The 13,407-nt window shown below is 38.1% G+C and overlaps 1 protein-coding gene across 2 annotated transcripts in view; it reads right to left on the reverse strand.

The window, feature by feature from the left end:
• Positions 1-2,181: 2,181 nt before the first annotated feature.
• The window catches only part of HHIP (hedgehog interacting protein), a 90,637-nt gene continuing 79,411 nt past the window's right edge, over positions 2,182-13,407 (reverse strand). Inside the window, exons 12-14 of one of the 2 annotated variants that reach the window (XM_007463995.1) lie at positions 6,606-6,750; positions 5,170-5,173; positions 2,755-3,029 (exon numbers count right to left, since the gene is read on the reverse strand). In XM_007463995.1, the coding sequence (XP_007464057.1) occupies positions 2,836-3,029; positions 5,170-5,173; positions 6,606-6,750 (343 nt within the window). In that variant the 3' untranslated portion in view covers positions 2,755-2,835. Of the gene's footprint in view, positions 3,030-5,169; positions 5,174-6,601; positions 6,751-13,407 lie in introns of both variants that reach the window. The other variant, XM_007463994.1, reaches the window with a different exon arrangement.

A 13,407-nucleotide genomic window follows, 5' to 3' on the forward strand; every position in this document is an offset into this window, starting at 1 on the left:
TACCAAGGACATTTTCTTCCATTTTGATTATGTGCTTTTTGAACCGAGTAGATGTTACCATTCGTGTGATGAAACAATCATTTTTCCCTAGCTCATACTTTTTAACCAATTCTTACTTGCCTCTCATCATGAATTATTTAAGATCATTCTCCAGTCACATATTTAAAAAATCTACTTGAAAGGAAAGGTCAAAAGATTTCTTGAAATGACCACTGAGTTTTAAAAAGGTAGCTATTAGTTAGCCATTGCTATTTACTTCTCTCCTAAGAACAGAGAGAAATGACTCCAATGACTGTCTTTGCTGGGGTTTAATATCCCTGGATCTTGTGATTTTCTTTTTCAAAGATTTTGATCTGTTATTCTAATGACTCACAATAGAAAAGGCAATGATACCTGGGGTACGTATGTTTTTCTAAGTCATTTGAAACTCTTTCACTTGTGAAAGGGCTGTATAAAAAAAGCTGGGTCTGATCAATTTAATCTAGATACTTTTAAATAGGAGAACAAATGGCAATAGAACACCATTTCTTTTGGAAAGATTCTTTTGGAAAAGATGGAAAGATTAAAGATGTAAGAAGAAATGCTGGGCGTTTTCAGATTTTGCTGAATATATAGCAGTATCCTTATTGTTTTCAGTGAAACTATGTATAGGAGAATGCGTAATAAAACTGCACAATTTGACAGATTTAGACAGCTGGCTCCCTCACAAGAAGTTCACATTTTGTGAATGTCACCCACGTTGAATAAGAGACGATGAGATGGTTAAGGTCCATTTACAAAAATGGTTGTCAGGACATTTTTTTTTTTAATTGTAAAACTTTCTGTGATGGAATTCAGTAAGAGGGCTATGAAGAGAAAGCAAAGAGGACAAAAGACTGCTATTAACCTACAGATGTGGGCTAGTACAGGGTTCACTGCAAGATTTGTCACACTGTTGGGCCAATGAAGTGTTTGTGTGACTAGAAGGGACCACCCCTTTTCTGGGGTAAGAGGGCAATTTGGTCTCCATGCTCATTTAATCCTGAGACTTCTTTGAATAGACTGTCAATTGAAACCTAAATTGTGCAAAATTATGCATGCACTTTTTAATGCAGGCTATTGTTCACTAAGCACTGCACCAAGATTTGTCAACCCATTTCCATTGGGCATGAAGTCACTTGAAACTTAAGTAATCATATATGGAAGACAAGAGCAGAGTACTTAACCAAGCTTTCTATGTTGTGGTTTCTCACTGTGCTTTATTTGCAGATCTCTCACTTTAAAACAATAGACAAATATTACAAGATAATAGACAAATATTACAAGATTTTGTTTATTTTTGAAATTGAGGCTCCTTTTCGTAAAGGTAAGGAGAGGGTTTGGGAAGTCAGCCTGTGCCGTATAATCTGTCCTACTCTACAATTTAGATTCTGGAGGAGCAGGTGTTTAGAGAAGGGTAACCTATAGTAGGTGCCCACATGTCATGAGTCGATGTTTTCTCAGTGGGGCAAAGAGGCCTGATCATTTTGTTATAATCCAAACGTGGCAGGATTGTCTCAAAAACCATGAAGAAAAACGTGTACCAGACTTTTTGCAGTTTAAGTTAGAACGTGGCATTTCTTGAAAAACCTGAACAGAACATTTACAGGAAATTTATTCATAAATGAACCAGAGAGGATTTTCACCGAGTTCCGAAGGAACATATACATTAAAATTCATATCTGGCAAGAATGATATTAAAAATTTGTACAAGTGACAGCTTACACAGGCAAGATTTGTTAAAAACGAGTGAACTCTTTTCCAGTGAGGCGATTCAGTGTGAAACCTGCAACATTCTCATCACATATACTCTGACAGTCTTGCTATGGTGAAAAGCACTTTACAAATGTTTAATGCTGGAATTTTATAAGGAGTGGCTGTTTTCTTGCTTTTTCATCCGTCGGTAATGATTACATGTTGGCACAAGGATACATTGCTAGATTAGATCCTCAGCACATTAAAGACTGTTTGCTTTCTCACTCCCCTTCTTTCCAATTAAGTTGGTGAAAAATGTAACTTTAGTATTTTACAGGACAGGGTAAAGGTGTTTCATCTAGGTGATGTCTATATTATAAAAATAAAATAAAAAATATAAATATGTAACACAAACCCAGTGCCTATTGTTAAATAAACTATACAATAAAAGCAGACCTTTTAGGAAGATTGGTTTTAGACTTTGCCATTATGATTTAGTTTGAAAACAATCTTGAAATTAAGCTAGAGTAACCAGATTTCTCTGCCAATAAAAAAGTAAGTGCGTTAACATTCTGCAATTGGATACATTGATAAAAATGAAGATTACAATTTTATATCAAGTTGCCCTCTTAGAAATTCATCAGGGAGCTCTGAAACATTCTCTCATATTATAGTCCTTTAATATAAAAATATGGCCTTTTAAAATTCAATCCATCAGATTGCACAGTAATGTTTTAAAACTCCATTGAAGTTGACTTCAGTGATTACAGACAGAAAATTCCTGGGAAGGCAAATAATCTCTTCTGGTGACATAAAAATTCTGTTATCAATTTACAATGGAATTTCTGGGGAAATTACTCCGCACAAGGAAATATATATTTTAAAAACCCATCTGTTACGCAACCACACTCACGGGGGTTGTGAGTGTGTGTGCGTATGTGCATATGTGAACAAACGTGCCTATATACACACACAGGGTCTGCACATTTCTGGAAATGACTTTTAAATTAATCAAAGAAAATGAAATCACAGGAGTGTGTTGCAGGATAACAGTCGTTCTTTTTAATGACAGGAAAAAAAATAAATGCCCATTGGAAAGGAATAGTCAAATAGTCCCAGAAACTATACAATGTAACTTGTAAGATCCAGCAAATAAGATGTCATGTCAATGATCTGATCAAGAATACCTGCCCTGCTCTCTCTGCGGAGGTTTCTGTCCACTTGTTCACACTGAGGACCAAGATATCCTTTTTTACAGAGGCACTTGTTGGGTCTAACACAGACACCGCCGTGGCGACACGCTGGCTCACATTTTGCTGGGAGAAAAAAAAGAGCAATAAAATCACACTCCATTCTGTAAGTCAGAAACAGCACTGAGTATGAGGCCAATAAATATCTGACGAGTAAGGGAACGGAGGGAAAGGATGAGGAAGCCAGTCCCAAAATGATCCTAAAGTTAGTAAGTACAAAGAAAGAAGGCTTTCAGACTTCTAGTTATTCGGGGGCCAGAACGCAACAGACAGTGGGAGGGAGACATTTCGAGAGAAGTGGATCATCCAGATCATGGGAAACAATTTCCATCCCCTGCAGAACTGACTTTATGTAAAACGAGGATTTCAGTTCTTTAAAACCTCTGCTTCCCTAGGGCATCTCCAACACAGGGCCTGCCAAGTACCGCTCTGTTTCCGTCCCTCTGGGGTAAGACCTCACAGTGGGAAGGGCGCGGCCAGAGAGAAAGGCCCAGTGGCTGGAGCATCACCAATGTAACATCAAGAAATGGGCAGTTTTTTGGGCTTCCCTTGTGGTGCAGTGGTTAAGAATCCTCCTGCCAATGCAGGGGGCACGGGTTCGAGCCCTGGTCCAGGAGGATCCCACATGCTGCGGAGCAGCTGGGCCCGTGTGCCACAGCTGCTGAGCCTGCACTCTGGAGCCTGCGAGCCACAGCTGCTAAGCGCACGTGCCACAGCTGCTGAGGCCTGCGTGCCTGGAGCCTGTGCTCCGCAACAGGAGAGGCCACCGCGATGGGAGGCCTGTGCACCGCGGCAGGGAGTGACCCCCGCTTGCCGCAACTGGAGAGGGCCCACCTGCAGCAGCGAAGATTCAATGCAGCCCAAAATAAATAAGTAAATTAATTAATTAAAAAAAAACACACTAGAGTTTAAAAAAAGAAGAAAAGAAATGGTCAGTTTTTGATTTTGGTTGGAGGGAGGATCCACCACGTGGATTCCCTTGGATTCCTCCCTTTCCTTGTTCCCAGGGGGTGTAGTGCATATGCCCCTTTTTGATTACACCCTGAAGCCCCTTCTTGGGGTCAGTGCAGTTGCCCAGTGAAAGACGTTCTGAGCAATCCTTTACAGGGCTGCTCTACAGAGCAGGATTGCTTCAGAAAAGAATGTTTACCACTATAATATAGGTAGGGAATGTAAAGATTTATTGCTAAAATGAGATGGAGACATAAAATTGGGTATATAACTTAATTGTCTCTTACTGATATGATGAATCTGAGGTGTGCAGCCACTGTAGACAGAATCAAATTCCTTGAATACATGTCCTTATACTTTTAGGGGACAGAGTTACTTTAACCTTTTACAGGGCGTTAATCAAAATCCAGGGGTCTGTGGATGATATATGGGAAAGAAAGAACAGGGAGAAAATAGACCAAAATAGTCTTTTAAATTTGTGGGAGATGAGCAAACTCTGTGAGTATATAAGTCCTTACTTGGGTCAAAAGTTCTTACTTGGGTCAAAAATACCACAAATATATTACTTTAACAAAATGGTTCTGGTTTCTCTTATATATTCAAAGTATTTAGTTGATTTAGTGGAAAGATTAAAGTACTTTATGACAGCCGTCCAACCTTTTTGGCACCAGTGACCAGTTTCGTGGAAGGCAATTTTTCCACAGACCAGGGGTGGGGTGGGTGGGGGATGTTTTTGGGATGATTCAAGTGCCTTACATTTATTGTGCACTTTATTTCTATTATTATTACATTGTATTACATAATGAAATAATTATACAACTCACCATAATGCAGAATCAGTGGGAGCCCTGAGCTTGTTTTCACTTGCCACTCACTGATAGGGTTTTGATATGAGTCTGCAAGCAATTGATTTATTATGGACTCTGTGCAGTCAAACCTCTCTGCTGATGATAATCTGTATTTGCAGCCACTCCCCAGTGCTAGCATCACCCGCTCAGCCCCACCTCAGATCATCAGGCATTAGATTCTCATAAGGAGCGCGCAACCTAGATCCCTCACATGCACAGTTCACAACAGGATTCACGCTCCTATGAGAATCTAATGCCGCTGCTGATCTGACAGGAAGTGGAGCTCAGGCGGAATTACGAGCGATGGGGAGTGGCTGTAAATACAGATGAAGCATCAGCTGCTCACCGGCCGCTCACCTCCTGCTGTGTGGCCCGGCTCCTAACAGGCCACAGACTGGTACCGGTACCAGTCTGTGGCCCGGGGTTTGGGGACCCCTGCTTATAAACTTTCATTTATATCATATATCATTATTAATATCTATTATGGTATGTATTAAGCCGCCCAGATTCAAAATTATGTTTACCTTCAGTTTACCATACTGTTACTAGCAGGCACTCAATAAATATTTGTTATCTGATGACTTGAGGTGACTTAAAGGTTAGGCAAAATATAAATAAGGAATAAGACAGAATAGACACCCCATAAAAGCAGAGAGAGTAGATATTGTCAAGCATAGAAGGAAGCAGAGGGAAGATATATCATCAGGAATTAGAATATTATTGCATTTAAACACTGATTCTCATTTTTTGGCCAACTAATGAAAAAGGAGACAGAATGGGTCAATAGAATGTAAGCATTTTTAAAAAATAATGTAATTACTTAATTTCTGTTGAGTTTCAGTTATGATAGCTTTTTCCTAGATATGTAACCATGATATCAATCAATCACATAATATTATTAGTGCTGAAGCAATTTAAGCTTAAAATGGATACTGTCTCTGTGACTTTAAATGTCTACTTTATTTGAGGTAAACGAGGTATGGTTATAATTTTTTGAAACAAATACATGTTTAGAATAAAGAAAGAAGGCATTTATGAATTAAGGATATTGTTAAATATTAATATGGGACTTGAATTTTCTTTGGCAAGAGATACTTTAATATTTGAAATAGCAAAGATCAAAATCTTTTGCAAGTAATATGTATATGCCGGTTGTTGAAAACATACTTTCAGTATACACATCTTAAACTCTAGGTACCTAAATTAATCTAATTGTCTTACTTCGCACCAAGTAGAATTTAAACGCGATTACATGTATCTGCGGAAGTCACAAGTTAAAGGATAGAATAACCTTGGAATGAATCTCATTTGCTCTCTGAGCAGCTGCACACCCACCTGATGGTCCACAAGGCAGTGGCAAAAAGAATGGAAAAATCTCATTATATGCCTCTAGATAACTGCATTTTCCCCTTTTCTATAAAAACACCCACTGAAAACCCCTGTTTTTAGCACGCTACAGCAAGAAAGCAAGCAGCAAATTTAGGGAGGGCCTTTATGGAGTGTCTGGAAAATGCTGGCACTCAGAAAGGGGCTTTGCAAGCACCAGGTCATTGGCTGGTGTGAAAGCTCAAACCCAGGACTGAGAGTCCACAGGGATGATCTAGTTGGGCTGTTTTCATGTGTGACTTTGTGAAAGAACTCGATTATGTTTATGATTAACTTATATAGGTGAACTGTTTCCATTAGGAAAATGGCAACGATTTCAGGTGCAAGTTCAGAAACAGACTGAGCATTAGTATTGTAAACGGCTACAGTTTTGAACACTAGGTCATTCTAGAGGAAGTTACTAACGTTAAGTTCTTGCAGGCCCAATCTACCCGGAACAGAAGGAACACTAACCGACTCTACACCAGTCTCCTTCCCATCCTGGACTGCAGCAGCACTTCCCTGTGGGCGCGCAGTAGCCATTCCGACAGAGCCGGCAGCACTCAGAGGTCAGGGTCTGGGCAGGCTGGACCGTGGCCCTGCATTCCTCAGGCATCAGAGGTCTGCATCAAAAGACAACCGTCAAAAGTGCATTTCGGTTGCAAATCAATATTGGAATGAAATCTAGTGATTTCGTAGCTTGCAGAGCACGTCTCTTGCTTTCCAAAGAGACCTTTCTTTTACGCCACTCAGACAGAAAGGTCGACAACTTTCTAAGAGGAGAAAATACACACTCATGAGGAAACAAACTAACCAGTTTTGAACCAAAGGGAACAAATCAAACATGGTAAGAAACTTTATCATGATCAAAATTCATTGATTAAAAATGTAATTACGTTACATCAATATTTTGGTAGCTAAGAATTCCTAGCAATTACAATTTAAAAACGAAAGATGAATATTTTAAAGCTTTTTTTTCCCCCCCTCAAAATGCCAAAAGTTTTTAGGAATAGCACCTGAGATAGGTTTCACTTGTTACTGGCACATCTGGCAACATCATGAGGCTGAAGGCATTCATCAGAATGAAGAGTTGTAGCCTAAAAAGCTTGGGAATCATTTTTTATTTCATTTTTACATTTCTTTTGAAATACTTTTTCCAGAATGACTGTTCTTAAAAGGACGTCATAACACATGTGTGTGTTTACTACTGACTCAAAGTTTAAACTCTTTATGCAAAGAATGATCTACATAGAGATTTTATAAACATACATGTATATATGTACACATATGTTTTTATAATTTGATTTTGTCCCGCTATGAAGAAAAAGAATGCTAATAGTAGCAAACAAAAACATCTTATCTGTCATGTTAAAAGTCATAGACTTTGTTTTAATTGCTCTACAGTTGCCAGCATTTAGAGAGGGACAAAGATGCCTTCAGAAGATGGTTGTTATAGTTCTTAATGTTTTTGAATAAGAGGGTGTCTTTCAAGTTGTTTCACGCTGGAATCATGATCACACCTGCTCATTACCTAATCTTTGGGAAAAAATGTGCAGTGGTAGTTTGCTATCAGTCACTGCTACCTGTGCCTCAGTGTGGTGAGAAAGCTCTTTTCAGTGAAGGAATGTAAGTAAACACTTCATCACCAGTCAAATCACCACCAGGAGGATGGGCAAATCAGTTGGAGTCCTTAAGTACCATAACAAAGAAGGTGATAATTATAGGTCAGAACCACCACAGAGGTAAATGATATAGCTTTCCGAGAGAAGCAAATAATTAGGCCCTGCAGACTCAGTCTTCTTGAGACAGGTTCTCTTGTTATGCCCCTATAGCAATATGAACAGTGATAATAATTTGGAGTTTGACCTCAGGCTGTTTCTACAATGACTCAAAACCGTATTTAAACTATCTAATGACTTCTTTAGTTCCTCTCTCCAATAAGATCCCATTCTCTGTTGAAAGCATTGTTTGGGATTGACATGTATACACTATTATATTTGAAATAGATAACCAACAAGGACCTACTGTATAGCACAGGGAACTCTGCTCAATACTCTGTGATAACCTAAATGGGAAAAGAATTTGAAAAAAAATAGGTACACGTATATGCATAACTGAATCACTTTGCTGCACACCTGAAACTAACATAACATTGTTGATCAACCATACTCCAATATAAAATAAAAACTGAAAGAAATAAAATAAAATAAAGTATTGTTCTGCAACTAACAATTCAGAAAACTCCCTTAAATCTGTTCAACCTCTTATTTAAATCTAGAAATGGTCAGCTTATGTGAAAGGTACTTAAGGCATTCCATATTTTCACTCAGAACACACCATCAAATATTTCCTACGTGCCCCCAAGGGAGTCTTTCTGAGAGTAATGGCAGAGTGTGATAAGGTGACGATGTTAAACAGATATGCCAAGGAAAGTGAGGGCATTACCTTGGCCTTCTTATTGTTGAATAGCCCAAGTCTGTCTATTTCTTCCTCATAAAATTCTTATTTTGTTTGTGAGACAATGGTGGCATTTGTGACCAGCAGGAGAGCAGTTTCTCAGTAGCCATGATGCTCTTCTGAGTCACAGGCCACCACCATTTACTGAGTGATAGTCGGTAAACAGGTATTGTTTCCATTTTACAGGTAACTGAGATTCTGTTTACCCAATTCTATTTGTTACTCACTCGTTCATGCTCTTTCTGATTCATTCAAGAAAAGAGGCCCAGAAGCAGAGTGTGTCAAGAATATGTTACGCGTTATATGCAATGCAAAAAAGGCAGGCACATAGCTCACATGCTACTTGATGATATGGCTCATGCCTGAGCAGATGAATCTAAAGAGGAGAAGACACCATGTGGATTAAGAACGTAGGTGACTTCGATCAGACAACTACCACCGGAAGATGTTACCTGTTTGAGGCCAAGTGTAGGGACATTGATTCATGTGCACTGGGAACAGATAAGGCGGGTGTGACGACACTGGGAACAGATAAGGGGGTATGACGAATAGAGATTCTCTGTGGAAGTTCAGTTCTTCAGGGCAGGGTATCTGATCCTTTTTTCCCAGATGATCCTCCAATTAGACACTTCGTCTGATTTTCACCAAACATTTAAATGTGTGGAAACTCAGATTATGGAGGGAATTCTAAGTTGTTGGTGTTTTTTGCCTAGGGTTGAGCAAATGCTTATCTATCGGTGGATGTGACTGCTTCATGCTTGGGCTTGTTTAGCTTATATAAAACTGTGTGGCTGTCATATATAAACATTATGATGCCCTTAAATTTTTATTTAATTACCTAGGGAAATATTTTTTTTTCTTTTATGAAGTTGACAACTAAGATTCCTCACTTAGCATGTTAAATAAATCCTCTCTCTCTCTCTGTTATTCTATCGGGGAGCCTTGAACATGAAAATGTACATAAAACATAGCCCATCACCTATAGGACTTCACTTCTCTTAAGGAATGAGTAATCTTATTTCCCCTTTCCCTTCCCCACTGAAATAAAAGCTTTCTCAGGGCAAAAACTATACATTCAATCCTCTTCAAGTCTAGTCATTGACTCTGCCTGGTACTGTGCTCTTCATGGGGATAAGACAGAAACAAAACAGGGTCCTAATCTTCATGGAGACCACTGTGGAGAAGACAGACAAGCAAACACAAAAGTATAAGGCATCTTTGCTATGATACAGGTGCATAAGAAGTATCACAGGAATACAGATGAAGGTGCAATTGATTTAGGATTGAGGGATGTTATAGAAAGATGATATTTAAGCTACCAAAGTATTTTATCTCCTCAACTACTTATAGTCATAGGAGGTAGGAAAATACCATAGGCATTCAATAAATGTTTATTGAATTGAATGCATATAGTAGAAACTTTTTTCAAATCTGGAATATAAATTCCATGAAGACAAATATTTCCCTCTCTTCTCTTGTGTCTTTCCAGGACCCAGAAGAGTGTACAGCACACGGAAGATCCTTATTAAAAATCTGTTGAATGAATGAAACGAGTGGAATTTTAAAAGGGTGTTTGTTTCTTTAAAATGCTACTGAGTGACAATATTAGGAATATATGGACTATTTAGGGGAGGGATATCATTAAAATCGAATCACTATACTTTTATATCATAAGCATAAAACTAAAAACACTCACTGTATTTCTCTCTATCGGCTAAATTAACTTGTATTAATTACAAGTATTTGTAATTACAAATTTGTAATATTGTATTACAAAATTCTTCCAAGGCATAGTTAAATTCATTTTAAATAAAGCATTTTTACACTAATTATAATCATACTAAATAAACAACAGGCTAAGAAGTAAGCATGACATAAAGAGATGGGATTACTTTTTCCTCCAGCTGGGAATTAAGTCAACATATCAACATTCATTTTTCTAGTAATACATTTGTTAAAGTTTGACAAAGATTTTTGGTGATCCCAACCATCTCTTTCCTCTCCACTCATTCTTTGTTCTAGGGACATTTCTTCTTTCCACTGAAAAGAGTAAAGTTCCTTTACATGGAATGAGGAGAAAGAAAAGGGAATAAAACAAGTAAATTTGAACTTTATTATTATTGTCACCTTGAAATAAACCATCTTGTATATTCCTAATTACTACATATTCACACCTAGATGGGATCTAAACAAAAATCTAGGGTATATACTTGTGATAGATGAACTCATTTTTCATTCTTATTTTTATTACACTGGGAAATTGAGCATCTTAATGTAGTCCTAATAAAAATTACTTAAATGGTCTTGCTCTCCTTTTAAACAATTACTTTTTAAACTTTTGGACTCTTAGGTCTACTGAATGAAATCTGAGATAGCTTTCAAAATAGAAAACTTACCCAAGAGGATATTCAGATTTTTAATAAAGAATATATGGTGCCCATTTGTTGACAGTTATCCCCACAGTTCTCAAACTTAATTTAAATAAGAAAAACACATTTTCTAACCCCTTTACACATGACAAATAATGAAACACTAAAGGGATAGTGTAGAAAACTGCCCAACATTTTTTAACGTATAAAGCATTGTTTTCAGAAACGTAAGACATTCTCTTAGAAACCTACGTTGGCTGGTTCTGTGTAGTAGCATAAAGCTTTAGATACTTCCTTGAAATGAAGGAGGAAGTTGAGAAGCCTGAGTAATTTATAACACACATTATACTGTGATGACTTTGTGTGAATAGCTAAGGCCAACAGCGAATGTCTCTGGGTAGTGGGATTAAAGAATGGTTTTCATTTTATGATACTTCATAAGTGAATGAATTAATCAATAAATGAGAAGTCTTCTGTGCATTTGCATGGAAGCACAGGGATAAATTCTGTCTTAGCAGGCCTGATCTTTGGAGTTAGTGTTACAGAACTCGATCTATTGTGTCCTTTATGAAAAGTAAAGGGGTTCATTCTGAAATTTTTGTAGGGGTTCAGATTTTAAATTCATGTTATTGTAAAACAAGGTACATTGATCATGAGTAATACTCTTTTTTTTTTTTTTAGTTATACTCTTTTATGGAAATCCTGACTCATTGGAAATTTCAGAAGATATTTTAATTCTATAGCTTCTCATATACAACAGTCTGCTTGAGGTGATTAAGGACGTGACGTAAGAACTGTCTTATTCTTTTTTTTTTTTTTTTTTTTTTTTTGGGTTGTGGGATCTTAGTTCCCTGACCAGGGATTGAACCCAGGCCCTCAGCAGTGAGAGCTTGGAGTCCTAACCACTGCACCACCAGGGAATTCCCTTATTCCTTTATCCATAGTCACATTGGGACACATGGAAAAGTGTTCCCTTGCAACTGTAACCTTTGCAAAACGATTTTTCTTCCATGCTTTTTCCTATTGTCATAAGGTAAGAAAAACTGATAAATCTAAATCGTCATCACTCAGTGTGGTCCCAGAGCAGCAGCCCCAGCAGGAGGTCATCTGAAATGCAGTCTCTCAGGCCCTCCCCAGACGTACAGAATCAGAATCTGCACTTCAGTCAGTCTGTCAAGTGACTCACATGCATGTTCAAGTCTGAGAGGCCCCTTTCTTAATTAGGGCCATGCCCAGCCAAAAGTGGTTAATGGGGCCATGAATAAGTGTGGTCAGGAGCTTCCAAGTACAGAATATTCTGGGATCTTGTGATTGGATGGAGTACGGCCTCTACACGAGGGGGCAGCCTTCCTGTGCCAACACAGATTCTGTGGTTTCATGGATTTCCTCACTCGGTAAGCGTTCGATATACAAGCCACAACCCATAACCACTCATTGTTCCTAAAACCATTACTCAGCACTTTTGCCTCAAAAAAAGTAAGAAAATGGGAAATTTCTCCCATTTGTATAGCTTGAGGCATAGGAATGAGCACTAGTGTAGCACTGCTATGTCATCTTTTAAATTATTCATTTTAGTGCCTTTCTCCAAGGTCAACACACAAACTACCTTTTCTTTTTTTTTAGTCTGGATAGTTTTCTTCAGTCTGGATGTTCACTAAATGCTTCTTACTCCTGTTGACAGCTCTCTTTTCAGGGTCAGTTTACCCATGAGGAGTAGAATTTTGGATTCTGACTACATATAACCATTTTGTAGTACCTGGTAAAACGCTAATACATCATACAAATTCAATTTTGCTCTGAGGAATCTTATACGTTCATAATACAATCTTATTCCAGGTTGGAGAACAGAGAAAATGGAATCTGCTTCTGTGTAACCACGCAATATTGGTCTCACAGGACTTCATGGCTGTAGAGATAGCAACACACAATTTCCTAAGAATATTTTTCAAGTACCATTTGAGATATACCCAAAAATTAAACGTTTTAAGAGCTACTTGCTTTCATTTCATTCTTAAGGAATGCCTTCTTTGACATTATGTCATATGTAAGCTGCTTCGAAAAATCTTTTTACATATGTCCTCAGTAACATATATAAAGTGGAGGAAAAGAAAACAAATTCAAGACTACCTCTGAACTTGTATACATTATGGGTCATATTAAACATTTTAAATTTGTACTGTATATTTCTAGAATTCAAATTTAGAATGGAAAAGGCAGTGCTCTATCTTATTTCTCAAACCGCTGCATTTCTCTGTTCTGAAATGTGCTGAACAGTGCGGCTGGGCCTCAGCTCTTTTCTCAAGGTTGCCTTAATTTTGAGGTCTGTGATTTAAATACTGAGCACATGCTCACTCAGAAATAGTGTTGACTGGCTTTAATATGGCAGTTTGGGGGCTTCCCTGGTGGCGCAGTGGTTGAGAGTCCGCCTGCCGATGCAGGGGACACGGGTTCGTG

Source organism: Lipotes vexillifer, unplaced genomic scaffold (genome assembly GCF_000442215.2).
Source record: "Lipotes vexillifer unplaced genomic scaffold, Lipotes_vexillifer_v1.1 scaffold1293, whole genome shotgun sequence".
NCBI classification, from domain to species: domain Eukaryota; kingdom Metazoa; phylum Chordata; class Mammalia; order Artiodactyla; family Lipotidae; genus Lipotes; species Lipotes vexillifer.